Source organism: Protopterus annectens, chromosome 6.part0 (genome assembly GCF_019279795.1).
Source record: "Protopterus annectens isolate FY-2018-M chromosome 6.part0, PAN1.0, whole genome shotgun sequence".
Classification (NCBI taxonomy): domain Eukaryota; kingdom Metazoa; phylum Chordata; order Ceratodontiformes; family Protopteridae; genus Protopterus; species Protopterus annectens.
In genome coordinates this window covers 432231177-432258975 of record NC_056737.1, presented here as the reverse complement: position 1 = coordinate 432258975, position 27799 = coordinate 432231177, and the positions used below count along the sequence as shown (strand labels likewise).

The 27799-nt window shown below is 38.0% G+C and overlaps 1 protein-coding gene across 1 annotated transcript in view; it reads right to left on the bottom strand.

The window, feature by feature from the left end:
- The window catches only part of DISP2 (dispatched RND transporter family member 2), a 546463-nt gene that overhangs the window by 145824 nt on the left and 372840 nt on the right, over positions 1-27799 (bottom strand). The window contains exons 5-6 of the mRNA XM_044074174.1: positions 20779-20900; positions 6938-7056 (exon numbers count right to left, since the gene is read on the bottom strand). Of these exons, the coding sequence (XP_043930109.1) occupies positions 6938-7056; positions 20779-20900 (241 nt within the window). The remainder of the gene's footprint in view (positions 1-6937; positions 7057-20778; positions 20901-27799) is intronic.

The following is a 27799-nucleotide window of genomic DNA, read 5'->3' as shown; positions in this document are numbered from 1 at the left end:
TTGCTCAACATTTTCTGGAATTCATAAATTCCAATGCCTTGGATCAACTTATCTACACCCCCACCAGGGGCAGCAATATCCTAGACCTGGTCATTACTAACATGGGCAACCGGTGTTCCACACCAGAGGTCAATTCCTTGCTGGTCAGATTCGAACACAAGCTAATCAGCCAAGACATCCACATCCCGCCCCCACCCCCCATTAGGGAAACCACTGTAAAAAATTTCTCCAAAGCCAACTTCATGCTTCCTAAGACAGAAGTGGCAAACTTCACGACAGCCATGCAGATGGACAATAGAGGTACGACTGCTGAATCCTACACAAATGCACTTTATAAGCACTTACACGAGTGCATGGATCATGCTATCCCTAACAGAACCAAGATGCTATCCTCCAAAAAAAGTAAGCCAATCTGGTGGTCCCCTGCCATAAACAAACTCTACAACAGAAGAAAGAAACTGTTGCAAAAAAGAGTAAAATCCCATGACTGGAAGAACTCCCTGGTCAGCCTCAGTAAGAAGATGAGATCCCTCATAAAATCCTCCAAAGCTAGTTATGAAAACAAAATCGCCACTGATTCTAAAGACAACCACAAAGCATTCTATAGCTATGTCAAGAATCCCAATGGCAACACACAGATCTGCTCTGAGTTACAGCACAATGGCACTAAATATACAGAACCAACTGATATTGTCAACATCCTGGCAGATAGGTTCAGTGCTAACTTTACCCCCCCAACCCACTAAAGGGCCCATCTCTATACCGGAAGAATGCAAAGCTCCTGTAATCATGGCTGCACAGGTAAAAACCACACTCTCCAAAGCCAAGAACATAGCATCCATGGGACCTGACAACATCCCAGGCTGTGTTCTACATGAACTACAGACTGAACTGGCACCCCACCTAAGCATCATGTTCAACCATAGCCTCACCTCGGGCTTTGTGCCCACTGAATGGCACACAGTGATGGTTATCCCACTCTACAGAGGGGGAGCCACCATGGACCCCGGGAACTACCGCCCCATTAGCCTAATGAGCCTGGTCTGCAAGGCCATGGAACGTATCATCATGGAACCTATAAACAAAGACATTGGTAATCTCCAAACCCTGGACCCCACCCAGTTCGGGTTTGTAAAGGGCAGATCATGTCTCCTAAACCTGATAGACTTCTTTGAAGCAGTCACCAAAGCCATAGATGAGGGTAAGGTGGTTTACACTGCCTATCTAGATCTCGCCAAGGTTTTTGACACTATCCCCAACTCTGGAATTATAGATAAACTCACAAAACTAGGTATAAATTCCTATGTCACAAGATGGGTTGCAAACTGGCTCACTGACAGAACCTACACTGTGAAAGTTGCAGACTCCAAATCTGACTTCAGACCAGTGACAAGTGGAGTACCACAGGGTTCAGTCCTGGGTCCTCTGCTGTTTGTTATCTACTTTTCTGAAGTACAGGCTAACACAGAAGGGCTTTAGCTAACTAAGTTCGCAGATGACTGCAAACTAGGAGCCATCATTAAAACTCCTAATGATGTAGACATCCTACAAAAGGGTCTCACTGAGACAGATGCCTGGTGTCAAAGCCATGGCCTCAAGCTCAAAGCCAAAAAGTGCATTGTCATCCCCTTTGGTAAAAACTCTGTACCCATGAGCTACCACATAGGTGGTAGTCTACTTAACACAGAAAGTGTGATAAGTGACCTTGGGACACAGGTGGACAGTATTCTCTCCGTTGATAATCACATTGTCAAAGTAGTCAGTAAATCCTTCTACGTGGCACACCTCATCACAAAAGGTTTTTCATCCAGGAAAAAAGAGGTCATTGTTCTCCTCTACTCGTCACGCATTAGACCTGTTATAGAGTACAACGCCCCTTTTGGAATGTACCTCACAAGACATCTACAACATTTAGAAAGCCAACAGAAATACCTCACAAAGAGGATTACCAGCCTCAGACAGATGCTCTAGGCAGACCGTCTCAAAAAACTACAGCTTTACTCCATTGCATATCACCTACTCAGAGGTGATCTCTGCCTAACATACAAAGCTATGTCAAACCCAGAACTGTTGGACATGCTCTACTTAAAGAAATCCCAAACCCTCTGAGCTACACACTCTAGGGACCTAAACCTTGTCACCACAATAAACAGAACATGCTGGAGGGATGGATTCCTGTCCCAGAGACTTCCCATACTCTGGAACAAACTACCTCTCTATATCAAACAAAGCTCCTCATTAGCACTCTTCAAGGAAAATCTTGATGATTGGATAGGAATTAGGAATTTCACCCCGGGGATCACCTCTGTGGCTCTGCTCGACAGGGGCACAGGAAAATAATTATCTTGAGTGGCGAAAGCCAGGGTACCTTTTTGGCTAGGCTTGTATAGGCCCTAGAGCCAATAGCCTAGTACCTACCAATGAACCTATGAGAAGGAAAGAAAATTGGAAAGCCTAGAAGTATATGGCAAGTGTAGAAAACTTCTAGAACAACGTCATATTGACCAAGATTTGATGCTGAAATGATTAAAGTGAGGTGAAATTAAACCAAAAGTTAAAGTTAAAAGATTAATAATGGTGGCCAAAGACAGTGGGAAAGCTGGAAACATTTACACATCTTGTTGCTGGGAGTGAGAGCTTCATGGCTGAGAGTATGTATACTGAAAGGCACACAAGAATGTAGCAAAACTGTTGCAGTGGGAATCGTGCAAATACTAGAATAAGGAAGTAACTAAATAGTACTGGAAACATGAACCACAAAGCATAATTCACAATGATGATATTTATATCACATGGGATCACCCATGCTAGCAGTTCAAAAACAAATGCAAAAAAAACAGGTAGAATAGTCTACAAAAAAGTGGCTTTGATCATTGAAATTACTACACCCAACCATTTTAATGTCTTACATGCAGAGAGACACAAAGCTTTAAAATATTAGGATTTGCAAGCAGAAATAAGAGCAATGTGGAAGAAAGATACCCAGACATTTCTAGGAGTAATAGAAGCAACAGGACTAATAAAAAATCATTTACAGTTGTACATAAATATGCTACCAATACATATAACCCCATATGATCTGGAGAAAGAGGCAATTCTGGGCACAATGCAGGTGCTTAGAAGAGCACCCTTTGCTAACATCAAAGACTAAAGCAATACTGATTTTATGAACTTTAATCATACTTTGACTTAAGAATGGGGTCCACTCCTGTCATGATATTAGAAACCCAAAACACTCAAAGGAATTAAACCAAGAGCAGATATATATTGCATTGACATGTCACAAATTTTCATATATTTTCATGTTGTTTAAAGACACACATATTGTAGATCAAATCTGATATTTGTAGTTTACCTGCTGCAGATCTTATAAACCTACTGCAGTTTGAATGTCTGATTCATTCTCATTCAGAAAAAGTGGCTTATTTATTCTCAGGGATCACACCTTTATCAATATGTTAACCTAGGCTGGTAACAAACATATACTTTCTATACATCATCTTATTTTATATATAAATAATCTTTTAGTTGCAAATGAAAATAGATATAGTCTTGAAGTAGTACTACTGTTTATCTACTGATTTGTTTATCAGGTAAGTGCACTAGAGATTCTCAAACCTTTTTCAGCCATGACCTTGGTCATGTAGGCAAGGGTGAATGTATTATGTATGAAGCATTTGGAGTATCAACTAGCATATTTGGGGGGTTTGGGAGAGTACCCACAGAAAAATCACACAGGTAGTGAATATCAAGACTGAACTGTGGATCATAGATCTCTGAGACACAAACCTTCAAGACTGAACTGTGGATCATAGATCTCTGAGACACAAACCTTCATAGCCCTGAGGCACCATGATACCCATTTTTATGTGTTGTGGTGGCCGTAGTGCATATGTAAGTGGAAGAACATTGCCTTGATCCTGCCTATAAAATCGATGATTTGAGTACTGTGATCATGGACCACTCCTCTGTAAAATGTGGTTAGCAGCAGTGACATATAGTCTAGTGGTTAACTATAATTAAGAGTATGTTTAATGATAAGGATATAATCATATTTGATCTATCAAATGGCTATTATCTGCTGTTAAAATGTGTGCTGTTATATGTTATCATTGTACTTGTTAACTAGGCCATTAAGACATTTTGTGCATGTCACTGAGTTAGTTTACTGTACATTTGTTTTAAATATTTGTTAAATGGATAAATGAAATGGTCTTTCATTTGGACCCTTTTGATCTGGAAGCCACTCCTGAAGGACAAGGATTAATATAATATAAAGTGCTTTTACTTTTTTGTGAGGTGGAAGGAAACCAGAGGAAACCCCACATAAACAGAGTAAGAACATGCAGACTCTTCATAGACAGTGACTGGAAGTTAAGATTGAACCCTGGACACTGCAGCTGTAAGTCATAGACTTTAACCACTGGGTGCTATACAATCATATGAAAATACTTGAGGTCTGTTAAGTCTGGTAAGTAATGCAGCTAGACCTCATGTAAGTAGACCTCATTACTATTGTCCAGTTCTTACTTGTTCTATCTCGAAATGTTCAAACTTCTTTGATGGCTTATTCCCTACTACAGCCTCAAGCAGTATTATTCCATGACTCTGCCCATCCTCTTATAAATTTATTATTTTCTTAAAAGTCAGTTGAAATATTACTTTTCCAGGTGCCATCATCAATGACCCTCTTTGCCTGACGTTTTTCTTCACATTTTGCCCACAAACCTATGTTATATGAACATAAATAAGAATATACAAATATGGTGATAGAATAAAACATATATACTGCTGTGTCCACTTGCGAGGTGCTGTCAACCTGTGCACAGTACCTTCGCCTCTGATTTTATCCTACCCTTTTTTATATTTCCTAGGCTTGTTATCCTTTCTAGTGTCAGATATGCAACACTGCCTCAAGCAGTTATTTACTTTCTTAGAAAATAATAGTGCATTCTTAAAGCAGTGTCAAATTATGTCCCACTTCCAGGTGCCATGTACAACTCTCTCTTATTTCTGTGTTTCCTCTTCATTTCCTTTGCTTTCACTTCCTGTTAGCAGTACATTGTATCTATATCACATCTCCTCTTTCCCTTATAGTTTATAGTTGCTAAGTTTCTCTTTGTACTTCCAGTTTGTCTACCATCTGTCTATTCTGGTAGCTCTCTTTTATATGCATTATATCAGACAGATTTCCCTTTCTCTCTCTCTCTCTCTCTGCTGCCTTGAAACTTGTACAGAGTAATCCAAATGTAGTCTTATCAATGTCCTATACAATGGGAGTTGACCAGATTATCTCTGTGGTCCTGTATCCTGACAATGCACCCTAGCATTCTGGAGGTGTTACTACTATCTTTTCACATAATGCTGCAGAAGTCCTATTGAGGTGATTATGACCCTTTCAGGCAATTTTTCTGTTCTAATATCTAAGGGGCCAGAACTTTAAGTATGCATGTTACACTCCTTTTGTATTAAATAACAGTCATCACCTGTCTGCCCACTCTACAATACACATCAGTTCTTGTTGGAGACTAACACCTTCATACATGACCATTGTAAAAGCCTTGGTGTCATTACTGAACCAGTTACTCTCCATCTCTTGTTATATCTAATACAAATACAAAATACAGATGTTCTATTATACTTTAGAAAGTACAATAATCATTAACTACATCCAAAATAAACTATACAGTGGGCACAATGTAAGACACACAGAGTGTCACACTAAGTTTGTATAATTTATTTCGCTTATGGCCTCAGTTTTGGTGCCATTACAAGGTTCACTACTTAGGCTCAGGTGATAAACACCCATATAGAACAGAGTTATCTCTCAGTCTCTCCTAGTTGATTTTGGATTTCCTACAGGTTCTGTACTTTGACCACTTCATTTATAATATATGTAAATGTCATAGCTAGCCATTGTGGAGACTCACTACTCATTCAGTATGCATGCAACTCCACATTCCTATTGACCGATCCCATGCTATTCGCTGTCAAGTCCAAGCTACAGGCTAGGTTTCATTTCTTAAAAATGTGGTTTATTGCTATGGCCTGAACTTCACTAATAGCAAAACTAAATCCATGTTGCTATTTTTAAGACCAATTATTTAAACTTACTGCTGAGTATGTATATTTTTCATATAACCCAGATGAACTTTTGCTTCCTTTTGTTTCCTTTTATTTCCATTAAAATACTGCTTTGTCTAGAAACTTCACTGGTTTGATTATGAATGTTACATTATATCGTTTATCTCTCTGGCTTTATAGATATGGCTTTATGTAGCACTGCTCCAAGAAATGAAACCTTTTGATCTTGTATCTCACATTACTTTTTATGTAACATAATTCTTCTTAGCTTAGGTATTCGACTGCTTGCTAATTTTTTTGTGTTTTTGATAAGTTCTGTTCTGTTATTGTACTTCAGATTCATGGTATTGTATATTTTGGGATGTAATTTTTTTCTCTCTGAGATTCCACTTAAAGTGGGTTATTCTCTATAAATAAACAAATAAATCCACATTCAACTACAATTCATCTACAAGTCTGTTGTTCCTAGTTTTGTATAAGGAGTCGGGGTTTCACTTCAACAGTTACTATCATCTAGAGACTGTTTACAACAGCGGGTGGCTAATCCTTCTGCAGATGAAATATGAATACTGTGAATAAAGCTCTTGTATATTTTACATAGTTCAAGTTGTACTTTATTTATTTATAATTCATTCATAATAAAGTGAAACTTGATTTAAGTGAAACATGCATCAGCTTTATTCAGAGTATTCATATTACATAGATAAAAGGCATATAAATGTAAGCATATCTAATGAGAGAATATCACTTGTACCATTTGCCTTACTTTAGACATCCACTATAAATACTGATGTATAAACATATATACATGCATGTTGTGTGACAGTTACTAATGCTAATAACATTTTCTTACCTGGAGTTCCGCAGAAGAAACCATTTTTAGCAGATTCCTGCTCCACCATTCTTCTCTTTCTCTGTTCCTGTTTCGTACTGGCAAGTCCATAAGCTTGACTATGGCTCATATCAGCATAACTAATAGAAAATAAATTTTAAGCTAATGACATAACAAAATGGCAGTTACAATGACAGAATGTAGTGAGAAAAATATCCAGAAAGTATAACTTAATACAGCTGCATTTAGAAGGGCTTGTGTACATCTGGCAAAAAGTCACAAAGCTGGCAGTGGAACAACAAAACTGGGAAGAAATCCTGGTCAAATGCTGCTTAACTATATATCATTTCAGAAATTAAAAACTAAGAGGGGGTTGTTGCCATATATTCCAGAATGTACTTGTTTATTTGCTAATCAGCTAAATACATTGGTCCAAGGATGCTTTTCATCTGTGATCCTGGTAAGACAAACATAAAGAGGACAATATTTTCATACACTAATTAAATACTAGTAACAGATAATAATAACAGATATGTGGCAGTTATAAACAAGACAGTCTTAAAAACATATTTCATGCATAAATCAAGCACTAATAAACACAATTACTATTCGCCTTGAAAGAAGTCATACTTCAAATATGAAAATGTCCCACAGATATGATGAATATACTTTTCACAGTTCATTCACAAAGAGGATTTTGTAACTATAGAGTTTTAATGCATATTTGCTAGTTTTTTAGAAAAGAAAAATGTTCTGCTTTCAAAACAACAGAAGTAAATTCCTCATTGGGGTATTTAGCAATTTCATTTAATTTTAAAAGGGAAATTTGAGTAGGGTCCTGAAGAAAGTTCGTAGTGAGTTCCAGACAGGTGGTGGTCCTGTTTTGGAGACCTTCCCTTCACTACTTATAATACAAACCAGTATTTTCAGAGAAAGCATTCCCTCCCCACTCTTTTATCCACAACCAAAACATTATTTTCTCCAAAATCTTTGTCAAAGTCCATTTTCCATTGTATTTAATTTCATTTAGTCGCTTATTCGCTATAGTCCATTTTCTTCACTTCTTCCTGTTTTTGTGCTCCATAATAACCACATTTTATTATGTCCATATTTATTTGCTCAAATTTTAACAAACTTTTTGCCCTATTATGTTTACATATTTCTTTCCACAAATTATTAACTCTTTCATATTTCAAAAATACATGGTCAGTTGTCTCAAACTCTCCACATTTATTACATATTCTATTTAGCTTTTTTTGTATGGCATATTTGCCTTAACTGGCAATTTTCTAATAGACAATCTCCATAAATAAATCCTTACATTATTTCATCTTTTTATAGTTATTATATCTCACATTATGGCTTTTTTCTTCTCTATTTCTATTTTTTTCCATGGATCAATGCAATAAAATGCTTTCATAATACTTAAGTACCATCCCTTTCTATTTTTCTCACATATATTCTTTTTTTTATTTTCCATAACACAGTTTTGTTTTGATACTCTTTCATTTCTTCATTCACAATGCTTTTACTTCTTTTTTTAACTTCCATTCCTTCCTACAGTTCTTTGTATTTATAATATAGTATTGTTTCTATCCAAGTTTTATTTTCCTTCATAATTCTTTTTAATATCCTATATAAAATTAAAGATGCTGCATGTACTATTGGGTTTATTAAATCCAAGCCTCCTTGCTCTTCTTTCATATATAGAATCCTTCTCTTGACTGGATTCAGTCTTGAGCCCCACATAAAAGAAAATATAATCATCATTAGTTCCTTTTCATACTCAATAGGAATCATATAGATGTTAGCAACATAAGCAATATTTCCTATTGCCATGGTGTTCAACAACTGTGCTTTTTTATATGAAAATCTATATGATTTCAAAAAAATAGTCATATCCTTTACTTCTTTGAGTACATTATCCCATTGTTGTTGTCTGTATTCATTCCTTACAAATATTATTCTCAATATATCTATATATTTTTCATTGAACTCAGTACCTCCTATCATACCTTCAAAACCAAATCCTTTACTTTTCTTTTATTTATACTTAAACCATTTTTTAAATTTATACTTAATTTTTCATTTACTTTTTCCATTCATATTTTATTTTTAACAATTAATACAATATCATCCACATAATTATACATTATCAGAAATGTTACTTCCTTCATCATTTTGTATCCACTGCTACTTGACATTTTATTAATTTCTTTCACTGTTATATTCATAACTAATGAGAAAATTACACTACTAGCTGGGCAGCCCTGCTTTATTCCACATTCTGTTTTTATTTTTTCCTCAATCTAGCCATTTACATTTAGTTTCACATAATTCCTTTCATAAACAGATTTTATTACTTGTAATATTTTTTGCTTACATTATTTGCCTGCAAAATTCACCATAATGATTTATACTGAATATTATCATTAGCTTTACTTATATCCCTTATTATAACCTTTGCTTCTACATTTTTATTTATGATATCATCAACTAGTAATCTTATTATTTATAATAACTCTTGAATTCCTTTTCCTTTTCTTCCAAATACATTTTGGTCATATATTTTATTAATTTGTAACCTTTTCATTATTATTCTCATTTAACAAACAATTCCAATACATATTCTTTAATTATTTTGCATATACCTTCTTGCTGTCTTATCTGCTTACCTTCCTTATTTTTTAATTCTCTTATTATTTTTCTTCTTTTATCATTTTACTCAAATATGGTGATACTTCTTCTTTCTTTCCTTGTAAACAATGTTTTTGTTTATATAACATGTTAATTTTAATTTGATTAATTTTATATATTTCGTTCATTTTCATAAAATGATTTTTTTTCTTCTCTACTAAGTCTCTAAATGTTTCTTGACTTAATATATTATATTTCTCTTTTCTTCTTTTTTTCCTTATATATTCTAAAAACACTTTTTTATACTTCTCTTTAAAATTAAGCCACCAGAGAGTCAAATTTTCATAAAATCATCTCATGTTCATATGATTTTGCCATAATTCCATAATTTATTTTTTCTCTTGTAAATCTAATTCCTTTTTATTAATTCTCTTTATTCCTTTTGCTATTCTTATATATTCTTCATTTTCCTGTACTTTAACCCATATAACCACATGATCTGAAAATCCAACATACTTAATTTCTTTTTTTATAACCTTTAAACTATCAGATATTAAAAAATAATCAATTTCAGTCCTAATTTCATTCTTTTTGTAGGTCCAGTGGCTATTCTCCCATACTCTTAACTTTCCACTTCTTATAATTTCTTTAACCATTTTAGCATCACAATTGCTATTATTTTTTTAAATGATAATTAAAATCCCCCACCACCATAATGTCCATATTTACACAAACATATTCAAGAATATTTTTGAACATCCTTTCTTTCTCTCTTTCTTGTTGCATATGCATATAAAGCTATAATTCTATACACATATTTTTTCTGTCTCAAGTCTATTACCATAATTCATCCTAGTTCCACTATGGTTACAGCTAATATTTTAATGTTTTCTTGTTATACCTGAGCACATTTCTTTCCCCATGTTACAAACTACTGCATCATTCCAACGTTTTTCAGTTTGTTTTCTTTCTTCCTCTGTTAACAATCTGATATCTTCTAAAACAGTAATATGTGCATCTACTGCAGCACAACATTGTAATATACCTATTCTCCTTTTAATATTTTTCATACTGTTCACATTTAAAGCTAATATTTTCAGCTTTTAAGAACAGATTTGATATTGTCAATCTTCATTCATTCTTGACTGCTGGGTTTTGCTCCATCCTCGGAACTGACTCGATCAAGCTCGCACCAGCCAGAAACTCTCAAGCTAAGGCTTCCCATAGTGCCTCTCTTCCCTTCCCCTCAGATCTTGTTTGCCATGTAGAATTTAGGATGCATCAGCTATGCTCTCAGCTAAGTGCTAACTCTACATATATATATATATATATATATATATATATATATATATATATATATATATATATATATATTTTTTTATTTAGTTATTTCTTGTTACTGCTCTAATTTTTTGAGTGTTGTTTCTATCCCTTTTACCGTTTCAGTAAACACTTGTCTTACCATTGTTGGTATAGGCCCTTCCCTTCTCTCTTACCTCTGGTAATTCCTTAAATACCATTGTTAGTATTCCCTTTTCCCTCCCTTACCCCTTGTGGGTATTTTCTTCAACTATCATTGTTGTTACGACCTTTCCTTACAAAAAATATTTTTTTACTCCATTTTCTCTTAATCCCTGTGTGTGTGTGTGTGTGTGTGTGTGTGTGTGTGTGTGTGTGTGTGTGTGTGTGTGTGTGTGCGCGCGCGACTAAGTTTGTGTCTGTGCATATGACTTGTTGTTTAAAATTTGAAAGATGGCTGAAAAGCATAAAGGAACTATTGGTTTCAAGCAGTGTGATGAGTGTGGCAGAAAGATGCCCAATTTGGATGTGCATCTTTCTTGTGTGCATTGTTTAGGGGTGCCACATTTAGAGATTCAACTGCCATGTGAGCTCTGCAAGTGTTTCAGTACTTGAACCCTTGCAGAGAGGTGAAACAAACTTGATCCTCAAGGGGCTGCTAATATGCCCTTTTGGTGAGGCTTTGTCTAAGGCGGAGATGTCTAAGTCTCCCAAAAAAGAGTCTAAAAAGAGGAGCCACTCATTCTGACATCTCCAAAGCTCAAGAGGCTAAATCTTTCAATGTCCAGGTCTCGACTCATACCTCGGAACTGAGGCCTAAGATTCCAAAATTGACACCTACTACTGTTTCAGCACTGAAGCCTGTAACTTCCCCCCTGGTGCCGACAACTACTGAACCTACGAAAGTCACTTTGGTACCGACCCCCTCCTCGATAACTATGGCCCTCTTGGCACCATCAATAGTTTCCCCAATCAAACTGGTCACTTCCCCCACAGCAAAACAATTCCTTGGTCAGCCGACCATGGTGCAGAAAGCCGGCTCAATACCCAGGACTAGGTACTCTTCATCTACTGACCCCTTCATTTGTCAACAATTGAGTCCCTTTACTGATTGTCCAGAATCACCCTTGGGGATGTCCATCTGTTCCACCAGGAGCCCTTCAGAGCTTGATGTGGTCAGATTAGTGGATCAGCTCTTGTTGACCAAAGGTCTCCTTGCCCCATCTAGAACCTTTTTGCCATCTGGAGCTGAGATTTACTGTCCAAGGACTCCCACCTATCTTCCTCCTTCAACCTCTCTGAAGGTTTTGGAGCCCTTGACTTTGATAGCCCCAGTGCCAACTACTTTGGTACCAATGGTGGACCTCACCTTGGTCCCAGAACCGACTCTGGGGTCAATGGCTGTGTCGGAGCTGACCCAGCCATGGGATCATGACTTGGCTGCTGGGTCTGGGATTCCTAGTTATGCTCCAATTTTTTCCATGGCACCGTCTATGGTTCCTGGTGCTTTGGCAGTTCTGAGTCCTCTAGTGGCTCCTTCTCTGTAGGTGGGCTAGTTGGAGCAGGGTGTGACCCCGGTTCTAAAGTTGTCTTTCTTGGTTCTGGGCTCCCATCCCTCTTCGGGAGTGCCTTCCTTCCAGATTATGGGGAGAGCTCTCACCTCAGCAGGCTTGCAGTTGGCACCATCCACATCGGAGTGTCACATCTAGGTATCCTCTGGCTCGTAGCTGTCACAATCTTCTACACTAGGGCAGTGGGCACAAGAAACCCTGCTGCAGGGTACTCTTGCTTCAGAGTCCTCCTCAGACCTTCCACCTGAGGAGCCACCCCATAAGAGATCATGCAAGCGGAAGCACATAGATTCCCTGGAAGAATTGGTCACTGAGGATACAGATTACAATGAAGGGGAAGGATGCCCACAGTCACCCCTGAAGATGTCTCCTTTGGAGACATCCCAGAAATCTTAAAACAGAGGGGTGATAGGAAGTCCATAAACCCTTCCTCTGAGGAATCTGTTTTCTTGCAGGCTTTTCAAGCCCAACCTTCTACTTCTTGGGTGACCCCACCTGCTGATGAATTGGTCAAACTCATCATGCAGCATGTGTGGAAGGCACCTACACTATACAGCCAATTCCCCAAAGATCAACCCGACTGGTCTAAAGGTTTAGAGGTAGATGCTATGATGGTGCTGGCTGCCACAAAGAAGAAACTTACCAAGGAGAGTCCTGCTGTCCATCCACCAAACCGAGAATCTCGGACGATGAACAGATTTGGGAAGTGGGTCCATGCTTCTATGACCTTTGCCATAAGGTTGTTGAATTATTTGGCACATTTCACACAACTTTAAAGGGACCTGATAACTGAGCTTTCAGGGACCATGGCAGGAGCAGTGTCTGACAAGGTATGTGATAAGGTTGCCTCCCAGCTTGCCACCCTAGAATCGATCTTCAACTTGTCCATGCAGCTTATTACACATACAGCTGAGGTGACTGCCAGGGCAGTGGGTACAAGCGTTGTCACTAGGCGTCACACCTGGATGCACTTATGTGACTTTGCAGACCCTTTCAAGTCTTCCTTTGATGCTACATCGTTGTTTGGCCCAAAAGTCAGAGACACATTAGCCAGGTGTGAGAAGGATGGAAAGACCCTTTCTGCTGTGGGTGTGCACTTTTCCACTCCTCAACGACCTTACTCCAGGAATCAAAGTAGTGGAAAGATGTGGTTCAGAAAGTCCCAAGGGTCTTTTTGGGACACACATGGTGAGTATTCTCCCTGGGGCAGAGTGGGGAAGTCATCGAGAAGATACCCCTCCCATGGCAGAGGGGGCCTGCATAACCAGGGTTCCAGATATTCTTTTTCTGGACAACCCTACCAGTGCTCCTGAGCAGTGGCCTGATTGCTTACCTCTGGAGGCAGTCAGAGAAGATTCACTCTGCACCATTTAGCCTGGCAAACAATAACATCAGATTCCTGGGTGCAGACAATAATTACCAGAGGTTACTGTATCCCCTTCACTCTTTATCCAAGACCTCAAAGGTGAATCCCTGATGTTCCACCCAGTCAGAGGGATACAGCAGCATTAGAAATTCAAAAAAGAGTCATCCAAACAGTCCCACCAGACCAAATAGAATCTGGATTTTACTCAAGATTCTTTTAGTGCCAAAAAAGACAGGGGACTGGGGGCCAATCCTAGACCTCAGTGTTCTGAGCAAATTTGTTCAACAAACAAAATTCCAGATAGTCATAGTTCAGTCTATCCTTCCTTTTCTGGAGAATGATGATTGGATGTGCTCTAAAGATCTTCAGGATGTGTATTACTATATAAAAATGGATAAGTACTCCAGAAGATACCTCCACTTCTGGCTGGGAGCTAGTCATTGCCAGTTTTGAGTACTGCCATTTGGTCTCATCACAGCCCGCAGGGTGTTCACCAAATGCATGGCAGTGGTAGCATCTCACTTAAGGTTACAGGGATTCCATGTGTTTCCATATTTAGATGACTGGCTCCTCACCACCCCCACCAGGCATCTACTACTTTCCACCTTGGACTCCATTCTAAGGTTTGCAGAGTTTTAGGCATCTCACTAAACAGGGAAAAGTCAATACTATCCCCCACACAAGACACAGAATGCATCATAGCATCACTATACACAAGATACTGCATGGCTGCTCTGCCTCTCTACAGACTGCACAGGTTGAGGTCACACCTTCAAGTGATACTTTCTGAAGGCAAAGTTCCATCTCATCTAGTCTTACAACTTTTAGGGTCCATGGCAGCAACAATCACCTTGGTTCCTCTAGCAAGGTACCACATGAGGCTGCTTCAATGGCTCCTGGTGTCACAGTGGTCTCTGTTAACACACCCAATCCGCATAACCAACCAATGCAAGCAGGATTTATATTGGTTCATGAAGTCAGAAGAGGATTTATGGAGCCACCCCTTTACACTCTCTCAGTCTAAGGCTGTAGTGACCACCGACGCATCCCTGATGGGGTGGGGAGGCATTTTTAGGAAAAGACAGTCCAAGGCATTTGGTCCCCTCAAGAGGCCAATTTGCATATCAACATTGTAGAACTGAGGGGAGTGCTCTAAGCATTGCAAGCATTTCAATTTACCCTCCCTTTGGGGACAATTGCTCTTCAAGAAGCAGCAAAGCTCAGGAATACAGGACCTGGAAGCAAGATTACAAGTGGATAATTAGCCTCTTTGAAGTACAAAGGCTACTCGATCTTTTTAAAAGCGCTTGGTGATTATTTGTTGTTTTATTTTCACAATAAAAGTTTTTAAAAAAGATCGAGTAGCCTTTGTACTTCAAAGAGGTTAATTGTCCACTTGTAATCTTGCTTCCGGGTCCTGTATTCCTGAGGTTTGCTGCTGCTTGGTTTTGGTTGCTTCTTTTTTGGGATTTATTGACAATTGCTCTTCAGTCAGACAACAAGTCAGTGGTCTGGTACATCAACAAAAAAAGGGGGGATCCAAATCCTACACTTTATGTCGGGAAGCCCTAAGAGTTTGGCAAGGGGTGATCGCCTCCAACTGCTTTCTGATAGCAACACACATACCAGGGAATTCCAACATGATTGCGAACAAACTGAGCAGATGCATACTCCTGCCTCATGAGTGGTCTCTCAATCCCAATGTAGTGACAAAGATCTTTTGTCAATGGGGTCAGCCTTGCTGCAGTCTGTTTGCATCTCTCATAAACCAGAAATGCAGCAGCTACTTTGCCCTAATTCCCCCTCGGGGGAGTCCCCGAGAGCTGCTCTCCTACATGTTTGGCACCCGGGACTACTTTACTACTTCCCACCAACCCCCCTAATTCTCCAATTTTTGTAGATAGTTCAATGGTTGAAAAACAAAGTGATCCTCATTGCTCCCTTTTGGCCCCATCAAGTCTGGTTCCCCTTTCTCTGGCCTCACCTAGTTCACTGCCCGTGGACTCTGGATCCAACCCCAGATCTGTTGTCTCACCCACAGGGACTGGTCCATCCCAATCTACAGAGCCTCAAGCTGATGGCTTGGTTCCTCCACTTCCAGTAATTGCCAGGCAGAATAATCTATCTTAGATGAACCACAAAGCAGAAGTTCAACTACTGGGCTAACTTCATTGTTTTTCTAATGTCCCTCAGGTTATCTTTCAATCTGGTTGAAAAGCTTCTTTTGCTTTCCCCTACATAATATTTTCCACAGGAGCATTTCAATGCATATATAACCCCCTCACTGGTACAACTGAAACAACCTTGTGTTTGAAATCTTGTGCCATTAATCTGGGGAAAGCTTCTTACTACATATTGGCACCCTATACATTTTCCACAGGGAAAGGTACCTTGTATTAGCACCCCTTCTTGTCTTACTAACACTGGGGGACTGAACTTTCCATGAACTAGAAAATCCTTAGTATTTCTCCTTCTCATATAGGAGAAAATTAGTTTTTTGTCATTTAAGAAATGCAACTGCTCATCCCTTTCTGAAATACCCTAATAATATTTTATCAAATCTCTAAATTAAGCTGAAAATAACATATATTTAGTAACAAAATATATACAATTTTCAATATTTTCTCCTCTCATTAAATTAGTTCTCTCTCTTGTTCCTTGTAATATGTCTTCACTTCTTTCCTACGCATCCTCTTCATTACTTCATTAATTAAATCTCTTTTACAACTCCTATGTATGAACATTTGAACTGCCTTATTTAACTCTTGTTCATACTCATTTTTATCAGTACATAATCTTTCCAACCTTACAAACTCTCCATAAGGGACCAGTTCTATGGTGTGGGGTGGATGACAGCTACTTCCCTGTAAAATATAATCAAAAGTATCAAATTTCCTATTTAATTTTGTTTTAATGGTGCCAACATTCATTCTCTCAAGTGTTATATCTAAGTAGTCAACCTTATCACCTAGTTGCAGGCCATCAAAGCCTATATTAAATCTATTTCTATGAAGGCTTTGTATAAACTCTGCCACCTTATCAAATCCACCCTCACAAATGAAAATTAAATCATCTATGTATCTAAAATACTTCACCACATGTCTAATAACAAACTCATTATTATACATATATATACTTTCAAAATAGCCCATAAATAATTAAGAAGGAAAGAATCTATTTTAATTTTGAAATTCAATGCACTGTTTCCCAAAGGCATGAATAAATAATGTAACTGGAATGTTTTATATAAGATTTTTTTTAAATGTTTTAATTGATTTATTGTTCAGTTTATTAGATTAATTGCCTAATTGGTTGGCAATGGTGTATATATAGAAAGGTAGGGACAAATTATACTCAAAGGATTTCAGCTGAGGTACTAGAGAGAGAGAAGTTTGTGTTTGTGGAATTCTGCTTTATTAAATTATTTTGGAATCAATTGGCCTTCTGCTTTGTGGTTCAGCTTGGATTTACATTCTTACAAGTGGTTCATTAAGGAATAATCTACCTTCCCCAGTACAAAAGATACTTCTGGCTTCTCATAAACCATCCACCAGGAAACTTTACCTTAGTAAATGGAACATATTTGTGTTTTGGTCTCAAGAAAAATGAATTTTTTCAGCCTCATTTGATAAGGTATTAGAATATTTATCAACCTTGTTCCAGTCAGGAGCCTCTGCTTCTACTATTAGAGTTCACTGAGCTGCTATTTCAAATTTTGATGACCTTTCTTTGACGTCTCATTGCCTTTGCAAAACCATTCTAAAGGGCATTCTACATTTGAAACTACCTTTTAGGGAGCCCATTGAACCTTGGAATTTAACGTTAGTCTTACAAAGTTTGGTTCATCAGCCCTTTGATCAGGCAGCCACCTGTGATATCAAATATTTATCTTGGAAAACTCTGTTCCTGGTAGCCGTCACGTCAGCCAGAAGAATATCAGAATTGCAGGCTTTGTGTGTAAAACATCCATATATCATTTTTAACAAAGAGAGAGCATCACTTAGAACTAACTTCTCTTTTCTGACTAAAGTAGTATCAGACTCCAATATTAATCATTCTATAGATCTACCAGTTTTCTTCCCAAACCTTTCAAACAAGGGGGGAATATTGTTTGCATTTGTTGGATAAACATAGACAACTACATTTTTCTCTGGATAGAATGAAATTGTTTAGGAAATTGGACCAATTGCTCTTATCCTTTTCAGGTACTTGACTGGGCAAACCAGTTTCCAAAGTGACTCTATCGAAATGGTTGAGAGATTGCATCACCTTTATTTACGATCAAAATCAAAATAAGTTGAACTTATCAACAAAAGTTAGGGCTCATTCTACCAGATCAGTTTCTACTTCAGTAGCCTTTCACTCCAGAGCCTCTTTGGATGACATTTGTTCAGCAACACCTTGGGCTACCCACCATACTTTTATCACTTATTACAAATTGGATAGGGTCTCCAAGGGAAACAGCATCCTTTGGCTCTATGGTGCTCAGGAATATCCTTCCTTAGGGCCTCCCAGTTCATAAGTAGCTAGGGACTCTTTCCCAACAGTCAAGGATGAATGAAGATTGACAACATCAGATTAAGAAGTTATGTTCTTACCATAACATTCCATCTGAGTTGTTGATCTTTATTCATTCTTGACATTCTACCCTCCCACCCCCTCCAAAGACCCCTGGAGGTTCAGAACTAGTCCTGGGCTTCTAGTAGGGCAGTTACTCAGACAAAGCTTCCACATTTTTCTATTCTATGGGAAAAACTTGATGTGAGGTGAAGGGAAGACAGGCACTATGAGTAGCCTTAGCTTGTGAGTTTCTGGCTGGCGCGAGCTTGATATAACAGCCGAGTCAGTTCTGAGGATGGAACCGAAACCCAACAGCCAAGAATGAATGAAGATTGACAACAAAGATGGAATGTTATGGTAAGAACATAACTTCTTTTTAATATAATAAAATGTTTACCCCTTTCCTTTCTTATTTTCTCTAAGCATTATATTTTTGAATGTTCTTTTCCTTTCTTTAACTCTTTTCCCTATCGAATTCTTTGGGTCTATATTATAGTCTCGAAAGCTGACAATATCGAAGTTGATATTGTCGACACGAAAATAGCAAAAGCGCATAACATCGAACATGTAAATGGAAATCTCCATAAAGGGAGATTTTCGTTTACTGCAATGTAGTGCAGTGTCGGAGTTGGTATATTTAAGTAGCGGGGGATGTGGGGGGTGTAGGAGGGCTTGCCCCCTGCTTAAACCCATTAGGGTACTTTTTTCTTTTTGTTGTTTTTATAAGTTCAGTGTTTGAAGACAACGACCATATGGCATCGACCATATGGTGTTCGATGTTTTCAACCGTCGATCTTATAATATAGACCTGAATTTTCACTTGTCTTCTCTGTTTTGTTTTCCTTGTTACTATCTTTAACTTCATGTATAAGCTCTTTATCAGTCACATGTTTTTGTACATTTTCTTGTATAACACATTCTTTTATCTCTTTCTCCTGTATAACTTCATTTTCATTTTCTTGCACATTAATTTCATATTCTAGCCATGAATGACCAGTATTGTCGCATTTTTGCACTTTAAATCACTTTTATTTTTTGCATTATGCCCCATTTTACGACATAAATAACACCCTTTTTAGCACATTCATTGATTAAATAATCATTTTTTCCACAAAAATAACAAGTCTTTGTTTGACCCCTTTATTTCAGAAAACCCCTATTACAATGAACATTAATAATACTAGGTACATGCATAACATTATCATTTTCCATTTTCAGTATTACTCCACATTCCCATCCCCCAGTCCATAGTCCTCTTTCATCATATATTTTTGTAGTGTCCATTACTTCTTTACAAATAGTTAACAAATGTTCTTTCAGTTCTTTTATTTCAACTTCAGTTCTAAACTGGATCATTATTCTTTTTTTTTTGTTTGTCTGTAAAAAGCAAGCTTGCACCACATATTCTGACCATCATCAGTCTTTCGGCTTTTCCCGGTTAGGGGTCGACACAGCGGAACTCCGGTCCGCTGATGATTGGCAGTGGGTTTTACAGTGCCGAGTTGCCAGCTCGATGCCCAACCTTCAACAAAGGCACTCCCATTTACGCTCGCACCTAGCTGCATGTCTTTAACATCACTCGACCATGGGGAGGACATGCAGACTCTACACAGAAGGCGCTCCAGCCGAGAATCGAAAGGGACAACCTCTTGCTGTGAGACGACAACGCTAACCGCTGCACCACCGCGGCTGAACTCTGACTATGGATAAATATTTTTCTTTTGTTCATATGCACCCAAAAAATGTTCATGGCCTGCCCAGTTTCAAATATCAAGTCACAAAAAGTCTCTTTATTAATTAAAATAAATGCTCTTACCTCTTTTGCTTTGACACCCAGAGGTGTTATGACAGAGTCCCAAACCTCATACCTGTCCAAATTTTCTTCTTTTTTACTGCTCACATGTACTGTATACTTTTTTTTGTTTCTTTTATTTCTTCTTTCTTGTTTGCTCCTTCTCCAAAAGTTTGTGCATAAGTTTTTGTTTCTGGAACTTTTTCTGGCATAGTCTCTTCTTCTCCTTTTCTTCTTTTATTTTTTCCATGATGTCGCTCCATGAAATTGCTGGTCCACTTTCTGGCTCACTTTGGTTTACCATATCTTCCAAATAACCATCCCACAACCCCCTGTTTCTCCTGGCTGCCTCCGTGCCTGGACAGGAAACAGGAAGTCAGAATGTGTAACACACAAAGCCTTCCCCTGACTACCAACAGTAGGGGAAGCTTTGTGATGCCCTGGCCAAATTTCACCTAGTTATATAAAATCACCTGAAGTGAGGCTACTAGCCTAGTAGGACTAACCCGGTCAACACGGGCTAAAAAATAAATAAATAAATATTTATTTATTATGCAGATTTCAGCCATGCTTTACACATCCATAAGAATCTGAACAATGCTATTTCACTACATTAGAGATGAAGCAGTTCACATACCTGAAGGAGACTTGCTCTGTGTATGGATAAAGTAGCAATGTTTTTCCATTACCAGTGTGCTGCTGAATGCTGTTCCAGGCTGCTAATCTGTTAGCTAGCTCAGTCCCTCGAGGTTCAAATCCCTGAAAAGGAACAACAGATTTTGGTTGTAATGTAAGATTTTAGTAATAGTGTTCCATTCTAGAAATACTGATGATTTTTTCACAGTCTATGCTCCACCAACAGCAACATATTTTAAGCACTACATTTTAAGATAGCATACAGTTAAATCAACTAATTAATGGTGAGACAGCTACTCCATTTATAAATGTTGGAGGGATGTTAGTGACGTGATGCTGGATATCATGCTGAATACTTTGTGAATTCAGATTGAGTTTCTTCAGCATATTACAAGCTATTGTAACACAACTAAGAAGCAACAGAGGTGAAAACTGTTACTTGAAACTGCAGGTGTAGTGACCCGTGCAGTATTAGTTCTGTTGGTACTGCCCAGAGACACAGAAATCAAAGATAGGGACTGTGCATGGATGACGAGGATAGGGAAGGGAGGAAGGAACACTGTCTTATGAAAATAGGAACTATAACTGCAAAACCTCAGTCTATCTTTCTAGTTTTTGCAAGTGTTTTCACATGTTGTCATCCATTCTTCACCATATTCCCTTCCACAGAACATCCTTGCTTTCTTTCCCCTTCTAACTGATGACTATATTGACTTGATGAGGGCCTCTGAATTATCCAGGGGGCACCTATTCTTTTATTTATGAAAATGTTATTTATGAAAATGTTGCCTATCCTGGTCCAAAACTATGCAACTGTTCTTTTTCACCAACATTCTGTAAGTCGTCAAGGCAAAAAAATGACTGGAGGAGAGAAACCTGACAGTATGGTTGTGAGTCACAATCTTCAGTGGTACTTCAATATTTTCATCAGACAGATTTATAACAGGAGCATCAAGTGCATGTCTACAATACTACTTTTATATTCTGTAGGGATAATTTAGATTGGTGATGTTACCATCATGCAGTTTGTCATTTGACAGGTAAATGGCGGACTGTAATTTGGTGGAATATATTTGAATTATTTACAATACCGGGTGTGAAAGAGGAATTTTCCCTAGAGAGTATCTGGGTAAAGTGGGGGAGTTCTATGACAAGTATGCTAGCCAGTCTGTTGCCAGTAAACCACTGCACATTCAGTAGTGTGCCAGAAAAATACTTATTTTCTGTCTACAGCCATCAAGAGATCTATGACTAATACCAACTTCACATTACTCATAAGCACATTAGGGGATACTGCTCCATGAGTCCTCAGCTAATCCATACCTCACACATTCTGAATTCAGATTATAGCTGTTACCTCTAGTTTTATTTGTAAATGCTGCTAAGTGAATTAAGCCACTGACTCAGAATAGCAAGGACTCAGGTTAGCACTGCATGTACAATGATGGTTCCTTGAGAATTGCTAACTACATTGTGAGGTTTTATCTATCCCCAAGAACTATAATAATTTCTCAGCCATTTTTTTAAGAGAAACATGTACTGTGTCTACTCAAAAATTGTGCTATAGCTGACATAATCTTGAGTATATGACAGGATCATTTCACTTCTCTTATACTAGGATTTATTCCGAATTGCTGCTTAAACTTTGTCTTCAGTTGCCCTATTAGCTTGTTATAGCTGTCCATTCTTTAGTGTTTCTTTCCTTTCTCCCTAATACAGCAAAAATAACTTCACTTTTGTGATTGCTGAGTATATAGCTTTGTTTTCTCAGTCTCCTCTCATACTACCCTGCTGGTTTTCCTTACTTGCATGTGTAACCACAAAAAAAATAATAATACATAAATAAATTACATAGATAACAACTGCAAAGGACTAGTGGCTTAAACTTTTACTGTCAGTCTAACACTTCAACAAAACTATGCCTTCATGGACTCACATAGTCAGTAAAAAATAAGGCATAAATAGCAAAAACATAATAAAACTAAAAATTGATGAACAATGAATTTATTTTTTATTTATTTAACTTTCTTTGCCAGGGTAGTACATTGATCATAATAGACCATCTACAGGTGCAGCCCAGGTGAAGAAATTCACACACACATACATACACACACACACACACACACACACACACACACACACACACACACACACACACACACACACACACACACACACACACGCGTGCGCACAAAAATAAGACAAAACTAATTCACAAGCATAAATAATCCAGCAGACAATTGAAAGAATGAGTAAGTATTATTAACAGAGTAGAAAAAGAATTGAGGGTTGATGTTGGTAGTAAATATGGGAGGTAATCAGCACATGAGAACAAAGGGAGAAGCAGAGTGATGCAGATGAGGGAAAAGTGAGGTGAAATGTCCAGTGGAAAAGCAGTTGCAGTCAGATTTTTGATGGAGGTGTCTTTTGAACTGTCTCCCAAAAGTTGGGAAAGAAGAGATTTCCTTTAGGTTAGGAGGGATTGCCAGAGTTTGGGTGCAAGACTGGAGAAGGAATGGTCAATACATTACACTGAAATGCTGGCAATCCCTGTTTGGGTGAAAAAAATGGAGAGGGAGTGGTGAGTACAGTGGAATTTGGTTGGGCGGGTCTGAATGGAAGGGATCAATAGGGAGAAGCTGTGGAGGTACTACAGGGTGGTATTGTTGTGGAGTTTGGCAGCAAGAAGCAGGAGGCCACCTGGTTGAAGTAGTTTCAAAAGAAGACCCTAGGAGTAGCTCAACTCTGTAGGTGACTGGGAGCCATCCAACTTTCAAGAGAGTTGAAGAGTGATGTTCCTGAAGTGGGGAGTTGGAAATAAATTGGCAGATTTTGTTCTCAGTGTACTGCAGAGTGGATGATTTTTTTAGAGACTTTGGCTATGATGTCAAGCTCATATTTAAGGTGAGCTGGCAGGACTCCTTTGCTTATTGCAGCTCTAGTTGATCTGGGGAGAAAATGAGATGTTTTCCAGTACCTGAATAAGATAGAGCTGATCTTTTCCCTGGTGTTTTCAATGTGGTTATGAAAGTTAAGTGACTGGTCCAGCCATAAACCTAGGTATTTACAGGACATGGTTGTTTCAATTGCGATACCATTGAGATCTGTGATGTTGAGATTTTTGAAAGTGTCTTTCAGTCTTGGTGAGGTTGCAAATATCATACTTTTTTCTATGGAGGAGTTTAAGGGTAGCTTAAAGGATCATAGGAGGCTACTAGGCTATTGACCTGGAGGTAATTTCAATCCTAGCCATTTTATCCCTGTGTAATACCATAAATACTCTAGTCAATACCCAGGATTGTATTTATTAATGACTGTCCATGTCCAGGAGGGTTGTAGATGCTATCCCCATGAAGAACTTATGGTGCCCCATCCACTCGTCCAGTTTTCTTTTGAGCAGTGTCATAGAGGTGCTCTGCTTCACATGAATTGGCAGCCTATTCCTAAGATGCAGCAGTCATGGGAGACAAATCTGTCCCTCCAGCATGTTCTATTTCAGTTGCAAGCCATATGTAGGTCCTTAAAATGGATAGCTCTAGTCACATTTGATTTACGGATGAGCAGCAAATTCATTAGGTTTGGGTTGGAGATTGCTCTGTAAGCCAGGCATAAGTCTCCCTTAAGAAGTCTATACAACACTGAGTATAGTCACAGAGACTTTAGTCAGTCTGTGTAAGGCATGTGATGGAGTCTCTTGATCTTCTTAATTAGAAACCTCTGATGTCTCTCCAATTTCTGCAGCTGCTTTGTATGGTACATGCCGAAAGGGGTGTTATACTTAATTATGGGCCTGAGTATAGAGGGGTTATAACCTCCTTCTAGTGGTAATGCCTTTGCCAATCAAGTGTGCAACATAGAAAGCCTTCCTTATTACAGTAGGCACTTGTGATCCCAGATCTCATACCACTTCATAGCTACATAGGGTATTGTTGTTAATTTGATAGTGTGAAGGGAGATTGTTTTTACTCAAGGGAATGATGATGCATTTCTTTGCATTCAGGTTTAAGACTGTGACTAAGACAGTAGTCTTTGGTCTGTGTAAGACCCTCCTAAAGTATACTAACCTCATTTAGGGATTCAATAATTGCACCTAGTTTGCCACTGTCGGCATACTTGACCAGCCACAGCCCCTTAGTTTTGGCCTGAACTTCTGAGACGTATATACCAAACAGTAGGGAGCCCAGCACTGACCCAGATGACACCCCGCTGATGACAGGTCTGCTGGTTGATGTGGAGTCACCCACTTTGTGACAGGTTTGTGATGCAGTTGGCAACCCATCCTACAACAAAGGGGGTTTTATTCAGTTTGCTAAGTTTATCAGTATTGCCTGAGTGTGGGATTGTGTCAAAGGTTTTGCCAAGTCGAGGTATACTGTGTGCACAGATTTGCCCTTGTCAATGGCCCTGGTCACATTTTCAAAGAAATTTACCAGGTTTAACAGGCAGGATCTCCCCTTGATGAAGCTGAATTGTTTCAGATCCAGGGTTTGAGGTCGCCTATGTCTTTATTTATGAGGTCCATGATGATATGTTTCATGGCTTTACAGATGAGGCTGGTCAGCCTTATGGGTCTATAATTCCCTGGCTCTGTTGCTAAGCCACCTTTGTGGAGGGGAATAACTGCTGCTGTTCTTCATTACTTAGGAACAAAGCCAGTAGTTAGGCTGTGATTGAATAGAGTACTTAATGGTGATTTAGTCAAGAATTAAGGGAGTGGAGCCAAAACTGAGGCTGTGTTTGAATAGCTGAATATTAGTGATTGGATTGAAGGATAATCATGTCACCAGCATAAAGTGTGCTAAGAAGGTTATGACAACAGTTCATTATTGAGCCCCAGAGACCACAATGTTACATACTTAAATAGTAATTTATTTCTGTTAATAAAGTCCTTTCTGTTGACATTACAGATCTCTCATTAGTTAATACTTTTGTCAAGAACAAAAATGAAAAAAGAGTGAAACCTAACAGTGCTTCATGCTTTGCTATAAAATGTTTTGCAACTTTATTATTTAATCTCACATATTTAATGTCATTAATATGTTTCTGAATACATTTTCAGCTTCCTTTTAGTCAGCCCTATATATACAAGACCAAAATTAAAGAAATAACACCTTGGATGTTCAAAGTACATCTATCTCTAAAAACAATTTTTTTTACCATTTATGAAGCTGATATTGTTCGTTACATATTTACAAATGTTACATGACTTACACAGAAATGTTCCAAAGGTCACACTTAAATTTTCAGTTGTATTCCTAGATCTACAAAAGTATCTATGTACTAACATATCAGCTAAACCTATGCCTTTCTTATCTGAAAACATTACTCGTATTTCAGCATTATAAATTTTACTAAACAAATTAATATATTTAAATACCAATAAACCCATAAAAAGATTAACATAATTAAATGGGGTCTATGTCATATTATCGAACTAGTGAAACAACAAATGTGTGTAACATGCAACTGCTATAATAATTATATATTTATATTTTATTAAAGTTTAAAATCTGCTCTGACTCTTGGCTTTTAAGTGTATACTTTCTTGAAGTTTCACCACTGTGTGAGCTTTTTGTTTATTTTATTCATATCATTGAATGGACACATTGTCAAACATCATCTCATCAGCAATGCAAGCCGTCAAACCCCCCCACCGCCCGCTAATTATATGCACCAACTCTGATGTCACAATACAGTGGGGAAAAGGGCAAATTTCCTGATCCCTACTGTAACACGATCTCAGTCTGAGTGATTAGATGGACTGCATTGTTGATGAGATGATACGTACGACAGTGTGGACATTCGATAATATGACATAGACCCAATTAAATGCAAAAGAGGCACCAATAGCTGTAGCATTCATTTGTCTACACCATACAGCATCAACTATAAAAAGTATTAAATAAACAAAATACAATATATAAAAGGAAGGTCCTTCAAAAATATGAAATTGCTTCTAAGCCAAACTGATGTTTTATATTATTGTGTATGCTTTCTACATCATTTGCTGCCAAATAATAATCCTTTTGTCATTTAACTTCTTGTAACTTCAATTTTAGGTTAGTATAATCTCTAATATATTAAGACAAATTTTCAACCTAAGAGTGTGTTCTGACAGACTGCTTTTCAATCTATCTGGAAATATACAGCGCTAAGTATATTTTTTCGGTTTTAGAGTTTGTACTGTTAATTGTTGCTTATAGTTTTTCAGATCTCTGCTGAAAGTGTTTCCCCACCTCCCCCTATTTTCTGCTGTGTCTTCAGTTGGTATAACTGGTTTTTATAGCTTGTGTGTTATCTAACTCAAGAATCACTTGCATAAAATTAGACCTGATAGCAGCAGCCTGCATTTCATTGCTGGAACCTGTGTTCTGCGAGACTGCTTTTCAATCTATCAGGAAATATACAGAGCTAAGTATATTTTTTGGTTTTAGAATTTGTACTGTTAATTGTTGCTTATAGTTTTTCAGATCTCTGCTTAAAGTATTTTGTCCTACCCACCCTCCCTATTTCTGGCTCGTAGTTTAAATTTGATGGCTTTTTCAGTTGCCCGCCCCACTGTAGATTTGATCTGGGACACTCCCCCAGTCCCATCTCTTTACCACATTATACCTAATAAACTCCTTCTACACTTGCTTTTAGTCTTTTTTAATTTAATTGCATTTTTTAAACTGTGTTTGGTCTAATATTGCTACATACTCAAGTGTGATAGCTTGCACTGCTTGTGAATTGTTTTTACTGCTGTTTTAGCTACTTTTCTGTAAAAAAAATAGTGTAAGCCTATTTCCTACCTTTCCTGTAACTAGTGTAGTCAAGATACAGATTTGCTGTATCCAGGACTGTATATAAGCTTCTGAGTCCCCCCAACCCTTTCTGTGTTGGAGGGAAGCCTTCTAGCTTACCAGTGGGAGTGGTAAGCACTAGGTAACCTGTCTACCACATAAGGAGTGGTTCTGGCTCAGAAATTGTAGTTACTGGCTGTTTGGGCAATCTTTTCCATCTCTCTCAACTTTATGATTTGA